The sequence below is a fragment of the Bos indicus x Bos taurus genome, chromosome 4 (genome assembly GCF_003369695.1).
Source record: "Bos indicus x Bos taurus breed Angus x Brahman F1 hybrid chromosome 4, Bos_hybrid_MaternalHap_v2.0, whole genome shotgun sequence".
Taxonomy (NCBI): Eukaryota; Metazoa; Chordata; class Mammalia; order Artiodactyla; family Bovidae; genus Bos; species Bos indicus x Bos taurus.
Window position 1 is genome coordinate 67,769,606 of NC_040079.1, and position 17,691 is coordinate 67,787,296.

Genomic DNA, 17,691 nt, shown 5'->3' on the forward strand with positions numbered 1-17,691 from the left:
TATACTTTAAGTGTGGCTTTTGAAATATGAAAAAGGTTCAGAGAATAAGAAAATTACAAGAAGCATTTGAAAACAGTAACACATGAAGAATAACTGAAGGAAATAGAAATCTGTTCAACTAGAAAAGAGATTCAGTAGGGACAGGGGTTTTTGTTTAGAAACTATTTTCAAATATTCATAGGGCAGATATTTCACCCTTTGTTTTAGCTATAGAGGACAGAAGATGATATAGAGATAGAGAAAGAAAAAGGAAGGGAGGGAAGGAGAATTTTAGGTAGATAGATGACCCCAGCATGTATAATGAAGAATTTTCTAACAACCAAATTTAGGTTGCTTTATAAAGTAATTCACCATTGCTAGATATTCCAGCAGAGCCTGCATGTAATATATGAAGATTTGTTTATGAGTGATCATTAGTCTAGAACCTCTAAAATACTTCTCAACCCTGAGATATTGTTAATGAGTAAGACTGTGACTGGGGAAAATAATATTTTGAAAAGAAGAAAACAAGAAAGAGAAGAAAGAAAAGGGAAAGGGAAAGAAAAGGGAAAATAGTTGTCATAGCGGCACTACCTATGGCAGGAAAAAAAAACAAACAAACAAGAAAACACTAAAGAAATTTTAGAGAAAATAAGATACATTGCAGGAGTGTGGGCTCTAAAGTAGCCTTTAATATCCCCAAACATTTCCTTACACTTAAAAAAATTTTAACTGAATTTTAATCTTTTTTCTAAAGGACAGTCTAACACTGATAAGATTATCAGCATCCTAAAAATTTAACTGCATTTTAATCTTTTTTTCTAAAGGACAGTCTAGCATTGATAGACCATCAGCATCCTAATTTAAGCCTAACAATTGTTACCTCTTGCTTACTCTATTATGCTACCTTTTTAATGAAAAAGACTTGCAATACATACATGGTGAAATTGGATATGCTTTTCCAAGATGTTAAAATAATAACTCAAGTTTTTGGCTCAAACATTTAGCTATTTGTGCTCTACTCCTTCAGAAAATACTTTGCTTTCATAGTAAGAGTCTTTAGAACCAAGTAATTTGAGTAGCATGCCCTTTACAGCAACATTCTGCAAATTCTACTATTTCCAAATAAAGTAGTGTGCAGTTTTTCAGGACCACAGTATTTTACTACATAAGTTTATTTTCAGTGACTTGTTTATCCAAGAGCTTCCAAAGACCATAATATATTTTAAAAAGGAAAAAAGCATACTTATTATTAGTAAAGTGTGTAATTATATGAATATATATAAGTGACAAGCAGGATTTGATATTCATTTACTATTATTAAAGGGAAAATAGCCACTCTACCTATCTGGTAAATAATTGTTATCATATCCCAAAGTGAGACGATGACGTAAACACAGATGTTATAGGAAACTGCAGATTTCAGTGAAGTTTGTTTTTTGTTTTGAGGTTAGCATGATGAGAAAGTTCAGATGTTTCAAAGGGTTGCTATTTTTTTTTAAAGAAAATGCAAGCATTTACTAAAGTTGCTTTTGAAATAATACATTTAATAATTATTTAAGGAGAGAAAAATTACCTTATTCAGACACACAAGAATGTCAATGGTCCCATTGGTAATGTATTTAATAGAGTAACTTAAATATCGACTTTTGGATTCAATCCTCTCACTATTATAAATAAGGAACTTACAAGTTAATTAGCAGTTGGCAGGCAGTGAGGGCCTAACTGACCTTCAACTTTCAGTGTCCCAAAAAGAATGGATACAGACACCTAAACTGACTTATTTCATGTCCTTATGTAGTACAGAAATCTGCCTTACAGTTCATATAATCAAAAAACAAAAATAGATATACTTTTAGTAAATCTTCTGGAAACAAAATTCTTCCCAGATATTTATTGATAGGAAAATATAATCTAAAAATTCTTCTGCCCAGGCCCTTGGCAACCTCCCAGTCTTCCATCTGCTCCATGCAGTTAGATTCCCTTTACTCTTGAGTCCCAGATGACTCTCTCAAGCATTAAAGGTCACCTAACAGACACCAAAACAGTAATTTACAAGAACCAGGTGGAAGGAATTCTGTATTTTTGTCTTTATTTTTCTAATGGAAATATACAATAAGATTAAAATTTATAAAATACAAAAACTAACAGACAAAACAAGCAAACAAAAAACTTCCCATACTTTTTTCTCTTGACCATTGTAAATTAACTGTGCTATTTTTAAAAATTGGCATTTATTCTAAAAGAAAGTAGAATAACATTTGCAAAAAAAGATTTACTAGAGAAAACAAAGGCTTCAAATTGAGCTATAATATTTTTTGTCCAAAATGAAACCCTAAATTAAGAAAACAACCTCTACATCTTTTGTAGCTAGTAATTTTATCGTGCACATTTCAGTTGGTATTTGAAAAGCATTTAACTCTGCAGCTTTGCAGAAATATGTTCCATTTGAATGTAGGGGAAATTGTACTTAATAAGAGTTTAATTTGAAAGTTAGTGTTCACCAGCACTTAGTGCCTATTTCATGTTCTGGAAAGATAAAATATCAAAGTCCTGGGGAAATGTCATATTTATACAATACGGTATTTCAGAAATCAATGGGGTACTCAAAAGTTTAAACAGGAACATCCTTTACTTATGGAAAACAGGATAAAATAAATCTAAAATTAATTCTCATGCATTGTTTTTAATGAGAATGGAATGACCTATCCTATTAGCTCTAATCATGAATACAGACTTCTTCTTCATTTATTTATTTCTAATAACTAAGTATTCCCAAACGAAAGTTAATTCTGGAAATTCTTGTGTATGAAAAGAGGTTCTGGGCCAGAGGAGGTACTATTTGAAACAGCCAGAAGATTAAGCTGGCATCAATTACAAACAAGATACTGTGTCTTAATATTAAACTAAAAATTTCCTGATTCACTGGTACAAGACTAATTTTACCCAAAATGTGAACGAAGAAACAAGTGATAGGTAAGAAAAAAAATGAACAAGTTTTCATTAAATGCTACACAACTCTCTAGCTTCAGTCCACAAAAGTTGATTACTGAATAATTTTAATAACAGACATTTAAAAAATCTATTTCTTTAAACTTTTTTGTCGGGAGGCTGTCCTATGTATTGGGGAGGGGATGATTGGAGGGTAAGGAAGGAGAGGGGAGAAGATAAAAAGATACATGAATAAAGATGGAGTAGGGGCAGGAAGTTATGCAAGGAAGTTTGTGCAAGTCCCACTATGCACAAAGAGAATGGCTAGGGAAAAATATTGTAGGTCTTTCCAAATTTCTCAAACTTAGCCTTGCTGCCAGCAAGCAAACCTGGGAAGGGATGCTTAAAGAACTTGGTAAACAACCACCTAGCTCTTTCACTAACAAATCCATGGACTTTTAGTTAAGGTCACCTAAAACTTGCAAACGTTATTCACTTGCTGAAGAATGTAAAAAATTATTAAAATTTAGTCTTCAGATGGAATCAAGAAGTCTCCAGTTCTCATTTTCCCAGCTATAATCATTCAAACAGTCCTGGCTTTTGTAAGAAAACTGTAGGAGGCTGCAAGGTGTATAGGGCCTAGCAGTTGCTTCTCTTTGTTCTTTTAATGAGATATATGTACATCCTTCAAAGAATACCAACATTATACTGAAAATCTGTAATTTAATTATTGATAATGAGTTCTGAAAATTGTACAGGGCAAATAAATGTCCTTAAGCTTAATTTTAAAAATCCCTGGGAGTTTCTGAAAAATTGGTATTACAATTCTGAGATTTAAGCATGGATTTGTAAATGAACAGCTGGAGCTTAATTTTTCCCATTCACATGAAGAACTGTTTCAGCAATATCTTATACAATGGTTCTCAGCCCAGTAAAGGAGGGGAAAAGGTGATTTTGTCCCCAGAGGACATTTGGCATGACTGGGAAGTACCATTGGCATCTGTGGGTAGAGGTCAAGGATGCTGATAAATAATCTGCAGTGCACAGGACAGCCCTCCACAACAAACAATAATCTGGTCCAAAATATAAATAGTGTCAAGATTAAGAAGCCTTGCCTAATCCAAATGCTTTAAATATTATTAAGTGATAACAGTGAAATCAAGAAGTCATTATTATCATTAAATACCAATTTGCACAAAGGTCATTTGAACAAACCTTGTCTATAGCTGCATGTAAGCTATACAGAGCGGGAAAAAAGACACATAAAGTGGTCTGGAAAAACTGAAAAACTAGAGAAAAATATATATGTTTTTATTTATAAAAGTATTCACATACAATTTTCAAGGAACTAGAAAAATAACCTTCTTTCTTAGACACTATTCCAAGGAAGGTGAAAAACAAAATGATTATAAACTATGCTACCCATAAATACTAATTTGTTGTCAAGTTGTTACTCTTCAAATGTATCCACAACCATTGGAAAATCAGCCCTCTTGTCATGTCGCCTTTGATAACACAAAATAAATGTACTGATATGGGATAGTTCCTTGGGTTATAGGGCAATTTTTAAGAATTAAAGAGAATTTACTGGAAAGTAATTCTGTGGCTTGGGAGATCCAAGAGTGTGCTCAGCCATTTAGCCCCTACCCACCTCCTCTCTTTCCGGGTAGAAGTCCCAGTTAGCAGAAACAGGATACTATTTGCTGTGGTATCTCTTTCCTGGTAGATCTCCCAGTTAGAGGAAAACAGGATACTATTTGCTGTGGTAATCACTCTGGTTTAAACTTCTTGAGAACACCAGTAGCTAACATGTAAGCATTTACTAAAAGGATAAACAAAATCACCTTTATAGCTCCTCTAAAAAAATGTTATGTATTAAAATGGTGAAATGGACAAGAATTTCATCAAAATAAGAACCTTCATTGCAGAACTATTTACAATAGCCAAGACATGGAGGCAACCTAAATGTCCACTGACAGATGTATGGATTAAAAAAGATGTGAGATATATAATATATATATATAATATATTTTTAATATATTTATATTATATTTATTTAATAGACATCCTGGAATGTGAAGTCAAGTGGGCCTTAGAAAGTATCACTACGAACAAAGCTAGTGGAGGTGATGGAATTCCAGTTGAGCTATTCCAAATCCTGAAAGATGATGCTGTGAAAGTGCTGTGCTCAATATGCCAGCAAATGTGGAAAACTCAGCATTGGCCACAGGACTAGAAAAGGTCAGTTTTCATTCCAATCCCAAAGAAAGGCAATGCCAAAGAATGCTCAAACTACCGTACAATTGCACTCATCTCATATGCTAGTAAAATAATGCTCAAAATTCTCCAAGCCAGGCTTCAGCAATATGTGAACTGTGAACTTCCTGATGTTCAGGCTGGTTTTAGAAAAGGCAGAGGAACCAGAGATCAAATTGCCAACATCCGCTGGATCATCAAAAAAGCAAGAGAGTTCCAGAAAAACATCTATTTCTGCTTTATTGACTATGCCAAAGCCTTTGACTGTGTGGATCACAATCAACTGTGGAAAATTCTGAAAGAGATGGGAATACCAGACCACCTGATCTGCCTCTTGAGAAATTTGTATGCAGGCCAGGAAGCAACAGTTAGAACTGGACATGGAACAACAGACTGGTTCCAAATAGGAAAAGGAGTACATCAAGGCTGTATATTGTCACCCTGTTTATTTAACTTATATGCAGAGCACATCATGAGAAACGCTGGACTGGAAGAAACACAAGCTGGAATCAAGATTGCCGGGAGAAATATCAATAACCTCAGATATGCAGATGACACCACCCATATGGCAGAAAGTGAAGAGGAACTAAAAAGCCTTTTGATGAAAGTGAAAGTGGAGAGTGAAAAAGTTGGCTGAAAGCTCCACATTCAGAAAACGAAGATCATGGCATCTGGTCCCATCACTTCATGGGAAATAGATGGGGAAACAGTGGAAACAGTGTCAGACTTTTATTTTTCTGGGCTCCAAAATCACTACAGATGGTGACTGCAGCCATGAAATTAAAAGACGCTTACTCCTGGGAAGGAAAGTTATGACCAACCTAGATAGCATATTCAAAAGCAGAGACATTACTTTGCCAACAAATGTTCGTCTAGTCAAGGCTATGGTTTTTCCTGTGGTCATGTATGGATGTGAGAGTTGGACTGTGAAGAAGGCTGAGCACTGAAGAATTGATGCCTTTGAACTGTGGTGTTGGAGAAGACTCTTGAGAGTCCCTTGGACTGCGAGGAGATCCAACCAGTCCATTTTGAAGGAGATCAGCCCTGGGATTTCTTTGGAAGGAATGATGCTAAAGCTGAAACTCCAGTACTTTGGCCACCTCATGTGAAGAGTTGACTCATTGGAAAAGACTCTGATGCTGGGAGGGATTGGGGGCAGGAGGAGAAGGGGACGACAGAGGATGAGATGGCTGGATGGCATCACTGACTCAATGGGTGTGAGTGTCAGTGAACTCCGGGAGCTGGTGATGGACAGGGAGGCCTGGCGTCCTGCGATTCGCGGGGTCACAAAGAGTCAGACACGACTGAGCGACTGATCTGATCTGATCTGATCTGATGATATATTAAAAAGATGTGACATGTGAGATATATATATATAATGGAGTATTATTCAGCCTTAAAAAAGAAATAATGTCATTTGCAGCAACATGGATGGACCTAAAAATTATCATCCTGTGTCAGAGAAAGACAAATATATGATATCACTTACATGTGGAATCTGAAATAAAAGGACAAATGAACTGAAATAAATACAAAACAGAAACAGACCTTCCATAGAAAACAAATTTTTGGTTACCAAAGAGGAAGGGGTGAGGGAAAGATAAACTAGGAGAATGGGCTTAGCATATACACACTGCCATACATGAAACAGATAACCCACAGGGTCTACTGAATAGCACAGGGAGCTGCACTTAATATTTTGCAATAACTTATGAGGGGAAAAAATCTGAAAAAGCATTTGAATCACCGTGCTGTACATCTAAAACCAACATGAAACTGTAAATCAAATATACTTCAATTAAAAAATAATAACTTTGAACAGATCCAAATCACGGGGGAGGTGCTCAGCAAATATTTGTAAACAAATAGACAATTTCTCTCTTTTAAATTCCACATTAAATACAATATATCTAGATGAATATAGATGGGTTTTCGTTTAGCTTAAGTTTAAGAGACAGTTCTTCATAGATACCTATCATTTTACAAGTGAATCTATAACCTAAGCTATTCCAGTAAAACCACGTTAATTTCACCTTCCTTTTGGCCTCCTATCCCTGCCACCTGAAAAAAAAAAAATGAATCAATTGTGATAACTGTTTCAAAATGTCTTATTAACCCCACTGGACATGTAAATGTGACCAGAGGACAAGGAAGGATAAGGAAAGAAGTCTTAATGCAAGATGTCCAGCCACTGCCTAAGCCCACTCTAGCATGATGGGAGTGACTTTTTTCTTTGGATGAAACATCTTGAAATCTGGAATTTCAAGTTTGAGGGAAATAAATTTGTACAAAACATTATGGCACTGTAAGCTCTTCTTTTTCCTGGTAATTGATATAATGGATTTCCTTAAGGATTAACATTTTCTATAATGCTTTCTATTCACTTCGATAAACAGTTGTTCAGCAACAATTCGATAAAAATCCCAACTCTCAGAGTCAAGTCTGCTTTGGTGAATGGAGGAGGTTGAGAAATATAGAAAACCCAGTAAGTAGAATGTCTAAGCTATCATTCTGGAATTAATTGAACATCGATAAAATTGGGAAAGAAAGTAAAAAATAAGGTAATGGGCAAGCAGAACTACCTCTGGGAGAGAAGGGGCACAGATTGCAGGAGATTCAACCATGTAACACTCTACGGTGTAACAGCACTGCCATCCATAAGTGTTAGTAGCTCAGTCTGGTCTGACTTTTTGCAACCCCATGGACTTTAACCTGCCAGGCTCCTTTGTCCATGGGATTTTCCAGGCAAGAATACTACAGTGGGTAGCCATTCCCTTCACAAGGAGATATTCCTGACCAGGGATCAGACCTGGGTCTCCTGCATCATGGGAAGATTCTTTACTGTCTGAGCCACCAGGGAAGCCCTGTAGGTAAATTTTTTATTTAACTATTAGACTATTGAGTTTTGGCTCCAGAGTATTTTTCCAGTGCAGATAGATTCTGCTGTTTTTTTGTAAATTTTGTTTAAAAAAATAGTCTTTTTCTTTCAGAAGTAATTCTTCAAATTCAGTTCACACAAGGGCATTTGATATGTGCTGAGAGTTCCAAATGCACTGTATTCAGCAATACCTATCAGATGCCTACTGAGTCTTATGCTCTGAGCAAGCTGTAGGCACCCCCTCAGGTCTGGGACCCATTATTTTGCTTTTGGCAAATTTTCATTCAGTACTTTTCCTCATCTCATATCTTAAATCCTTTATGAACATGCAAGTGCCTCCCTTCCACAAGCATTTGTGTGAGTAGTTCACAGGCTGGTTCATCTACTGCAATGTGGCTTTATGATAGTGGTTTGTTTACATGGTTCCTACAAGGTAGTGAAGATGTGAGTGCATCTTAGAGAAATCTGAAATCTTTCAACAGGATCTGATCCAAAGGAAAAGTAAGTTATAATTGGGGGAGAGAGAGAGAGAAATCAGATCTCCCATCATGGTCTGAAGGTATACACCTGTAGGGGCAGGAGGCTTAGGTACCCAATTCCATGTTCAGATGCGGCCTCCAGCAGACTCACCTACTCTATGGGCCTGGGATAACTGAATAGCTGAAGCACTTGCAAGGTCCCCTGGCACTTGCAGGAGCGCCTGGCAATCAGGTGTGTTATGGCTTCTTATCTCATGGTGCAGCAGTAACAATGTTGGATGAAAGTGGACGCTGTGTAGGGACCCCGTAAGAGTTTTACTTGGGTTGCCTCATTTCATTCTCATGCAACAACGCTGTGAAGCAGGCAGCCCTGACCCCGCTCCCATTTTACAAGGAGGCAGCTGAGGTCCAAGAAGCTTGGTACTTTGCTCCAGAGCACAAACATAAACGGCACAGTGCAAGTTAAGAAAGACCTTCCTACTCGATACCCCTACGCTCTTAACCACCAAGCTGCCTCCCTCCAGGGTGTCTATTTTCTTGTCAACATGCTGGCTCTTAGGCATCCAGTTCTGAGTGTCGTGCAACGTGACCCCAAAATCCTTCCAGCCCCTCTGTGGGCGGAATTCGGGTCCTCATCCCCGACAGACGCTTCGCCCACCTGAGCAGGCCGGGATCTGCCTGATTGGGACATCCCCCTAATACCTCTCCTGGCCTGCGGCCGGACTGGGACCCAGCCAGGAAGAGGCGGCGGGGTGTGCGGGACCAGAGCCACCTAGCCGGCTGAGTTCGGCCCCCGCCCCTTCGCCCGGCCGCGGGGCGGGACTAGGGTCTCGCGGGCCGGGTAACAGGAGCCAGCAGCGGGAAGCAGCCGCCGCCCGGGCCGCGCTGGGCGAGGCGAGGCGGGGCGGGGCCGGGCACGACGGGAAGGGGAAGCCGCGCGGGCCCGGAGCCGCGCCGCACCAGCCCGGCTGCATCCACCGCTCACCAAGCGCCGCGATGGGGCTGGAGACCGAGAAGGCGGATGTCCAGCTCTTCATGGACGACGACTCCTACAGCCGCCACAGCAGCGTCGATTACGCAGACCCCGACAAGTTCGTGGACCCAGGCAGCGACCGAGATCCCCACAGGCTCAACTCGCATCTCAAGGTGAAGCCCAGGGCGGGCCCTCCCCTGGGTTTGAGGGCGTCCCAGAACCCCCGCCAAGGCCTGGGATGAGGGTGCCTCCTCTACCCTGCTCCGACCCCAACTCCCACACTTGCCACTGGGTCAGCCCCGCAGGGTCTGGGGCCCAGATTCTCGCCGCGGGGCCGCGTACGTAGCCAGGAATTTGTAACCAAATTCTTGTGCTCGCACCGTGACCCTAAGAGAAGGTGGGGCATCCCAGTCAATTCTGTCTTTCTTGAGTACTCCTGGTTCCTGGTGAGGCAGGTTGGATGACAGTTCAGGATCCCCGAGTCTTGTCTCCGCAGGTGGGATTCGAGGATGTGATTGCAGAGCCAGTGTCTACGCACTCCTTTGACAAAGTGTGGATCTGCAGCCACGCTCTCTTTGAAATGAGCAAATATGTGATCTACAAGTTCCTGACGGTGTTCCTGGCTATTCCCTTGGCTTTCGCTGCTGGAATTCTCTTTGCCACCCTCAGCTGTCTGCATATCTGGTGAGAAGGGGCACACTGGGATGGGCCAGCTTTCTGAGACGTCGGAATGTTCTTTGCCACCTGCCCCCTGCCCTCCCCTTCTTCCAGCTGGGCAGAAGAATGTGCATCATTTCCCAACCTAGTAGCAGGAACTAGGAGACCTTGAAAGGCAGTGTGCTTCGATAGATTTGTAGGTAGGGTTAGGACTTAAAAACAGAAGAAGGTATGTCCCTCTGTCCTCGGGTGTGATTTTCCCTCCAGTGCTAAGGCCCAGCTGATTGTGGAGGTGGAGATCTGGAGGCCATGCTTCCTGCCACAGGCTGCGCTCTCCTAGGGCCCTGTTTTGACTTGTGCCTCTGGTTCTGGGCAAGGCTCTTACTTCTTTCATCACCTTTCATTCAGTCACCACCTGTGTTTGGGGTAAAACAAAAGTGATCTCTGAACAGAATGCTAACGACAATATCATTGCAGAGGGATGTCAGACCTGGTTAAGCAGTGCTATGGAGGGGTTGCTCCAAGCCTGCCACTGGCAAATGGCAAGGATAAGACCAGAGAAGATGCAAGGTGTGTGCAATTAAGGTGTACAGGCTCCCAGCACAAATGAGTGAAAAATTCAAACTACAGATAATGACAATGAGAAGGCTTCCAAGTTACTTTTTCACCTCTAAAGCCCCAATAGAAGTGGCATCTAGGGCATTAAAGGGAAAATAAATATAGAAACCTATTGGACATTTTAGGATGTTTTGAGTAACTTTCTTCACACAAAAAATGTATCATAAAGCTTCGGAGAACATTTTTAAGCATTAAAAATTTTTAAAGGAAATGTCATATTTGACCTATAAATTGTGTTATTGTTGTTTTAAAAGATGTCCACTTTATTCTGAGAGGAAGAGCATTCAGATTATCCCTGGTATGGCAACAATTGTGAATCTTGTCTTTTAGGGCAGTCCTGGAGAAATACATAACCCTTGATGCCGCCATATCTTTTTCTTAATCATTTTATATGGTAATACCACACCCTAATATATGTTGTGTTCATTGTTAGAAGTTATGAAATTGTTCTCCATTTGCCTTTACCATCTGAATTAATTTCTTTAGTCAGTTAGCTAGCTGGTTAGTTCAACTAAGAAAATTTATTGAGTACTGAGTTTGCGCTGGGTACTGGGCCCAGGATGAATGCGGCAAGATAAATAAGGCAAGATCTGCCTTCAGCTTAACTCACAGCACATCAGGGAAACTGGCTAGGTACAGAGGTAGCTGCTGAGGGAAACAGCTAAATCGGTGGGGGAGGGAAACACAGGGAAGGCTTTGTAGAAAGAAAAGAGTTTAAAAGACTTTTTAGGGATAAATTGAAGTTCACTAAACTTATGAGATTAAATTTAATGAGATTAAAAATTATGAGATTAAAGTTAGCAATTTATGATATTAAAAATGACAAACATCAATGTAATTTGATTACTGAAAGCTGTAAACAAACGATATTGAAAGTGTCAAAAAACTACTAAGAAGAATGAAAATCTTTGCCTTTTTTACATGAACAGATCCTCAAAGTCCAGATTTACAATCAGGTCATATTTAGATATTAGCACAAATCAGCACATCTTTTGAATAAAACCAGTCACGTAACCTCTATGTCCATTTTCTCACTTTCCAAAATGTGAAAAACTGAGTGACCACATCGTATATTATGAAATGCTGGCTATGGAACTATTTGGAAACACAGACTGCCAGTCAAAAAAGCTAGGCTTTCGTAAAGCACTTGTGGAATAATTGATAACAAAAGGGTTTTTATTTACCAAATGGTAGTGAGATGTAAGTAAAACTACAATTAACCAAATGATGCTTCTCTCCACCTGGCTCTCCTAAGAATGGGAGATATTTTTGGTGTGGTGCTTCCAGCAGAGAATCATCAAACCACTTTTTTTCCAACCACAGAAACTGTATTATTTAACTTCAACTTATTTTTCAAATTACTTTCATGTTGGCACATTAATATTTAACTGTCATACATATGTCATCAGGCAGCTGTGATTGCAAGTAGAGGAGTGACTTCAAACAAAAATGTTTAGAAGTTAGTTTATACCTTGATAAAATAGGTTTATTATTAATGGATTACATTCCCATGACACGATAAGACCAGATCAAGGAAAAGTCTCATAGAAGAGCAAACATTTTAAAACCTTATTTTTTGGTGGTCAAGGCTATGAAAATATGCAGTTATAAGCTCTTTGAACCACACTCCATGGTCACAATGGATCTGACTTTAGATTAAACAAACAACAACAAAGCACTCACAACTCAGTCTGATGATGTTGGATCCTAGGCCAGAAGTATAGGACATTAGGAACAGGTGAATTGGTTTGAGTTCATATTAGAGACTGGTTTGAATCTGTATGCCATTTGACAACCACAGGTCATAAGTGTATCATATCAAAGAAATGTAACTTGAACCGCTCTGCCTTTTATTTTTGCTTGAACGTAATTCAAATATATAATCTAACTGATAGAAATGCAGTAGTAACAGTCTCATTTCCCAGAAGGTTTTAATATAGCTAACTGCTGTGACAAGGCAATCTGTGTGACACTATAAATACAAAGCTAAACAAAAGTCCCAGTTCTCACGGATTTATTGTCCAGTGGATGAATATATAATGTTGCTAATTATAAAATGTGTTTAAGAAACGACTGAGCCTGACACTGAGGCTGACACTATTAAGGCTGACGCTGAGCCTGAACGAAGTTGTGGGTCACTCCATATTGCCTGGAGTTTCAGAAAGGGAACCAGCTGGGATGTTAGAACACAATTTAAGTTTGTTGTCAAAGAATCATTGGATCCTCTGATCCAAAGTGAGAGAACAACTTGAAGAAAATGAAGTTAAAATCCTGTGAACTGAGTCCTCAAATGTGGGCAACTACACTTTTGTCCTGTGCTTAATTCCCTCTTAGGACATGGAGATCTAAGGCACTAGAGGTTAGAAAATTTCTCAGCCTAAGAAAGAATGGAAAATGCATTATATTCTGAGGGAAGTGAATTTGGTTAGGAAGCTTTCCAATCTAAACAAGTCAATTTGAGATTATTTTGTCATAATTGTTTTTATTATATATTCTGCCTTCAAAATAGTTCTATTTATTGTTCATCATAGTGGCTGCATCATATGGACATATCAGAGATGCATAGTAAGTGGTAAGCCTGATAGCTGCTTTCTAAGATTTCCTGTTCTTACATTAATTTGGAGGGAATTGCCCAAAGCCACACATCAAGTGAGAAACATAATGGGATAAGAAGTCAAAAGTTACCATCATTCAGGTTTCTATTCAACCATTTAGCTCTAAAACACCTAGTAATTAATTTTCTTTTTAAAAAAAATGCTTCAAATCTTAAGCACTTGGGAAAAAAACACAAGATAAATATAATTTTTGTAGAAAGTCCATATGAATAATTCAATAGTTTAAAAATATCTCTAAATCAGACAAATGCCTGATCTCCTCTTCATTTTTGGCTAAATACAACAGACCTTTATTTAAGTCACTGTTGAATAGGAAACCAAGAAAATCAACCTCACTTCTTTGTGCCCACCCAAGTAATAATAAAAATTCTACTGAAGCCCTCCAGCAATGCCTGAGAGTTCACAAATACTTTTGTGCCCAAAAAGCACTACTGTGACAAAGAACATTATGCAGAGGATTACTGAAAAACTTCACCAACCTGAGGAATATGAAAATATGAAGTTACTTTAAGAAAAGGCATACAGAAAAAATCAATTCAGGATATTCGAGTTCTTCTTGTCTAAGAATTCTGACATAATTGCAGGGCTCTTTTAGCTACACTACACAACTCTTTTCAGTGTGCGTAATTACTATGAAAAATTAATAATATAAAGCATAAGAGAATGTTAAATTCACTTCAGTTAAAATGTTTACCAAGGGTAAAGGATATCCTCACTTAAAAGCTTACATTCTAATACGAAAGAGAGATATAATCATCTATGATATCTTTTGATAAATTTGAGAATTAAGAAATTTTTTTCAGTACTTCAGAAACACAAAAAAGGAGTATCCAACCTAGCGTGGTCCAATGGGGAGGGAAGACAACAGGAAAAGCTACCAGGAAGTGGAAATTCAGAGAAATAAGAAGATTTAGGCAGGTTAATATTTAGGGCCAGAGATCAAGTAAATAAATTTACTGTTTTGGTTAATTTTGCTTTACTATTTTAAATTGCCTGCTACCAATAGAAATAATATTGGTGTTGATCACGTACATGCCTGTTTATTTTTTTAAACATATTTTCTGTGTATCTTATCACAATGTAGGTAACTGTTCATTTGTTTCAAATGCTCAACCTGGCTTAGGTGAATTGGGCCACTGTTATATCTTTTCATGCATGTGCAAGAGTCAGCAGCCTTATTTGGAAACACCAGTAATCCTTACGTATCTCTCTTCCTCCGTTCCAGGATTATAATGCCTTTTGTAAAGACCTGCCTAATGGTCCTGCCTTCAGTGCAGACAATATGGAAGAGTGTGACAGATGTTGTCATTGCCCCATTGTGTACGAGCATAGGACGCAGCTTCTCTTCTGTCAGCCTGCAACTGAGCCACGATTGAATACTTGGGCCCCAGGTCCAGAGATCTGGATACTGTAATACTTGTTTTTATAACATAAAAGCACTACTGTTCTGTTAATTCCCCAACTGTTCAAATTAAGAAAGCTATTAAGATGGGCAACCACATGTAGAATGTTTATTGGCAGATCTTTTCAAATAATGCTTTTCTAATTAAAAGCCAAGGATTTCGTATCTAACTTTATAATCAGAATTATTCAGCAGGCAACAATTAATTTTAAAGGCAGGCAGTTTTTTCTTTAGTACAAAGGTATGCATTTTATAATGATGAATCTGTAATGATCAAGGGATATTTCTCTCAAACACTACAATAGTTTTGTGTACAACTGCTCATAAAAATATGGAATTTCCTATTTTTTTACTCTGGAAGTAATACTTTTTAAAACCTTTGCAGATAAAGTCATGGGGATACTTAGAGATAAGATAATACAAAGATCCTACAAAAGTAATGATAGGGGCTCTCAAATAAATGTGAAAATAGATTCATGAAAACATGTTCCTTTAAATAGGGTATTGTTAACTTACAGGTATATTTAACAAGAGGTTTCAATCTACTGTATATTTTGTAGTTATTGTAAATGTTGCCCTAATCAGATTGTTTTAAAGCACACTTTATATTTGTTATCTTGTACTAATATATAGAAGGAGTAAATGTATCTTCCATAAGGAACTTCATTGGTGAGATTGCACTGTCCAGATTACATAAGCATATGCATCTTCTTTGGTAATTGAATGTAAAAGAGAGATATACAACGCTTTTCTTTCTTACTCTTCCAAGTGAAATCCTGAAATGTTTCATGGCTAATGTTTATCTGGCTGTGATCTTAATACAAACCTAACTGATATTTCATCTAAGAGATTATTTCTGTCTTGTAGTTAAAAATTAATCCTGTATTCTGCATTCTTATTGTTTCTCTTTACCTTCAAGTAATATTGGTGCTATTAAATAACATTTAAAATAATGGCTATTTCTGATACTTAAGTACAATTTCAGCTACAGTAATTCATGTATTAACTTCAGCAAAGTTGTTAACTTATTGGGTCCGTGCTACTGAGCTATGTATATATAAATTAAAAAGTAATAGCTACAAACTTTCAAGATATTATCTAATATAAGTTTTACTGCACAGTATAAAATTATTCTTATTATTTTTGAACAGTAGAGTCCTATTTCAGTGTTATGAGTCACTGTTGTTTTAAAAATCTCTATTCTAAAATAATAGGCCTACATAAAAGCTGTCTATAATGTGAGTGGTTAACTATAATTTACACACCCTAAAAGTGTGTCAATGCTCAAATTTCAGAATTACTATCAGAACTTAGATTAACATTCCTTTAAATAGTTTCATAGATGACAACTCCTCATTCAGTGACAATTAATTTTATTTTCCCAAGTTTCTAAGACTGGTGAATATAAAGGATGATTGAACTGGAATTCTACTGGGGAACCAAGCAAATGAATGATTAAATTATGAAGCTTATATCCTTTTGAAGGTAGCTACAAAGAGATTTTTTCAAAACTGTCTTAGGTCATTGTAGCATCATTAGAAAACACTCTCATGATCATTACAGCATTATTTCTCATTTGACAATATGGATATTACTATGTTAGTCAAAAAGGTCAATCAGTCTCATGACTTTATAGTTATACCTTATATTTAAGATGTTTTTAAAACATATTTGGATATGTCATTTGAGCAAAAGTATTTGATTAATAAAATATCTATTTAAATAAATCATGGCTTCTATCTTTTCAAATAGCAAGTTTTTTCAAATTGGCAAGTTTTAAAGCCAAAATATACATACATAGTCACATAAAAAAAAACCTATCAACTTGTAACAAGTAGACTATATGATTTTCTTATTTCTGAATAGCATTGATCATCTTCAAAATCACTTTTTATTGAGATTTGTCATTAACTATTTTATTTCAGAGACTGAAATTTTGTACCAAGTGGACCTAGGTTTCATGTACAAATATGTTGGTTCTTTTATTTGTGAGTGGGGAAGAGGTGGGTGATGGTGGGACTTTCCCAGTATCTATAATAAACTTTTTAAAACTTATAAAGTGTGTTTATTGCTTTTATTACATATCAAGTTCATCAATAAAGAACCTTTTCAAACTAATTTTTCCTTATTAAAAACTTATAATAGGTAAACATACATGAGTTATTGCTTATTCTGGAATTTATTTGTAAAAAATTACATGATTGGTAATTTTTTTTATTTTCCCAGCACTTAAGAGGTTCCCTATAAGTTTTTCTATCACTTGATGAATATGATAGAATAGCATGTTCTTAAACCAACTATACTTCATATTCTTCATGAAATAGTCTCTTGCTAATCCTAAATAAACTCATATTTCTGTTTTCAATTTTTTTAAATAAGAAAGTAAAACAATATAAATCACATGTATTTGGATACTAGTACCAGACCAGAGTCCAAAATTATTTTTGGAAAGTTAGTATGTGAAGAGTAGCTGCTGATATTGGCATAGATTTTCCTGTTGTGAGTTAATCTGGAAAAATGACCTACCTCCAATAATAAAGTATGTGTTTTGCTTTGCAAAATGCTCTTTAAAAATGTGGAGAATTTAGAAGTCCTTTTCAGTAGTTGTCTACATCCCATGAATTTACTTAAATCATTTTCTTGGGAAATTGTTGGACTTAAGTGAAAAGAGCCCTGCCCTCCAGGTCAGGCATCTGGATGCCTATCTCAGTACTGCCATTACTGAGGTATGTCAGCTCCTGCAAATGGTTTCATCTCAAGGTCTCAGTTTCCTACTTTTAATGAGAGGATTGGACTCAAGGATCTCTTAGGAGCTTCCCATCTTCTTGTTTTCTGTGACTTCCATAGAATGAAGATTGGCTATATATATGCAATCATGCTGTTCAGTCCAGGAATTTTTTTTA

The 17,691-nt window shown here is 37.3% G+C and overlaps 1 protein-coding gene across 2 annotated transcripts; it reads left to right on the forward strand.

The window, feature by feature from the left end:
• Positions 1-9,367: 9,367 nt before the first annotated feature.
• Positions 9,368-16,847, forward strand: CAV2 (caveolin 2). 2 transcript variants are annotated; one of them, XM_027539590.1, is made up of 3 exons: positions 9,368-9,669; positions 9,993-10,180; positions 14,612-16,847. In XM_027539590.1, the coding sequence occupies exons 1-3, from the start codon at positions 9,520-9,522 to the stop codon at positions 14,760-14,762; spliced, it is 489 nt and encodes a 162-aa protein (XP_027395391.1). In that variant the 5' UTR covers positions 9,368-9,519; the 3' UTR covers positions 14,763-16,847. The 2 variants fall into 2 exon arrangements, with proteins under 2 accessions (XP_027395391.1, XP_027395392.1); XM_027539591.1 differs by lacking the exon at positions 9,993-10,180 and having other exon boundaries at positions 14,612-14,815.
• The last annotated feature ends 844 nt before the right edge of the window (positions 16,848-17,691 follow it).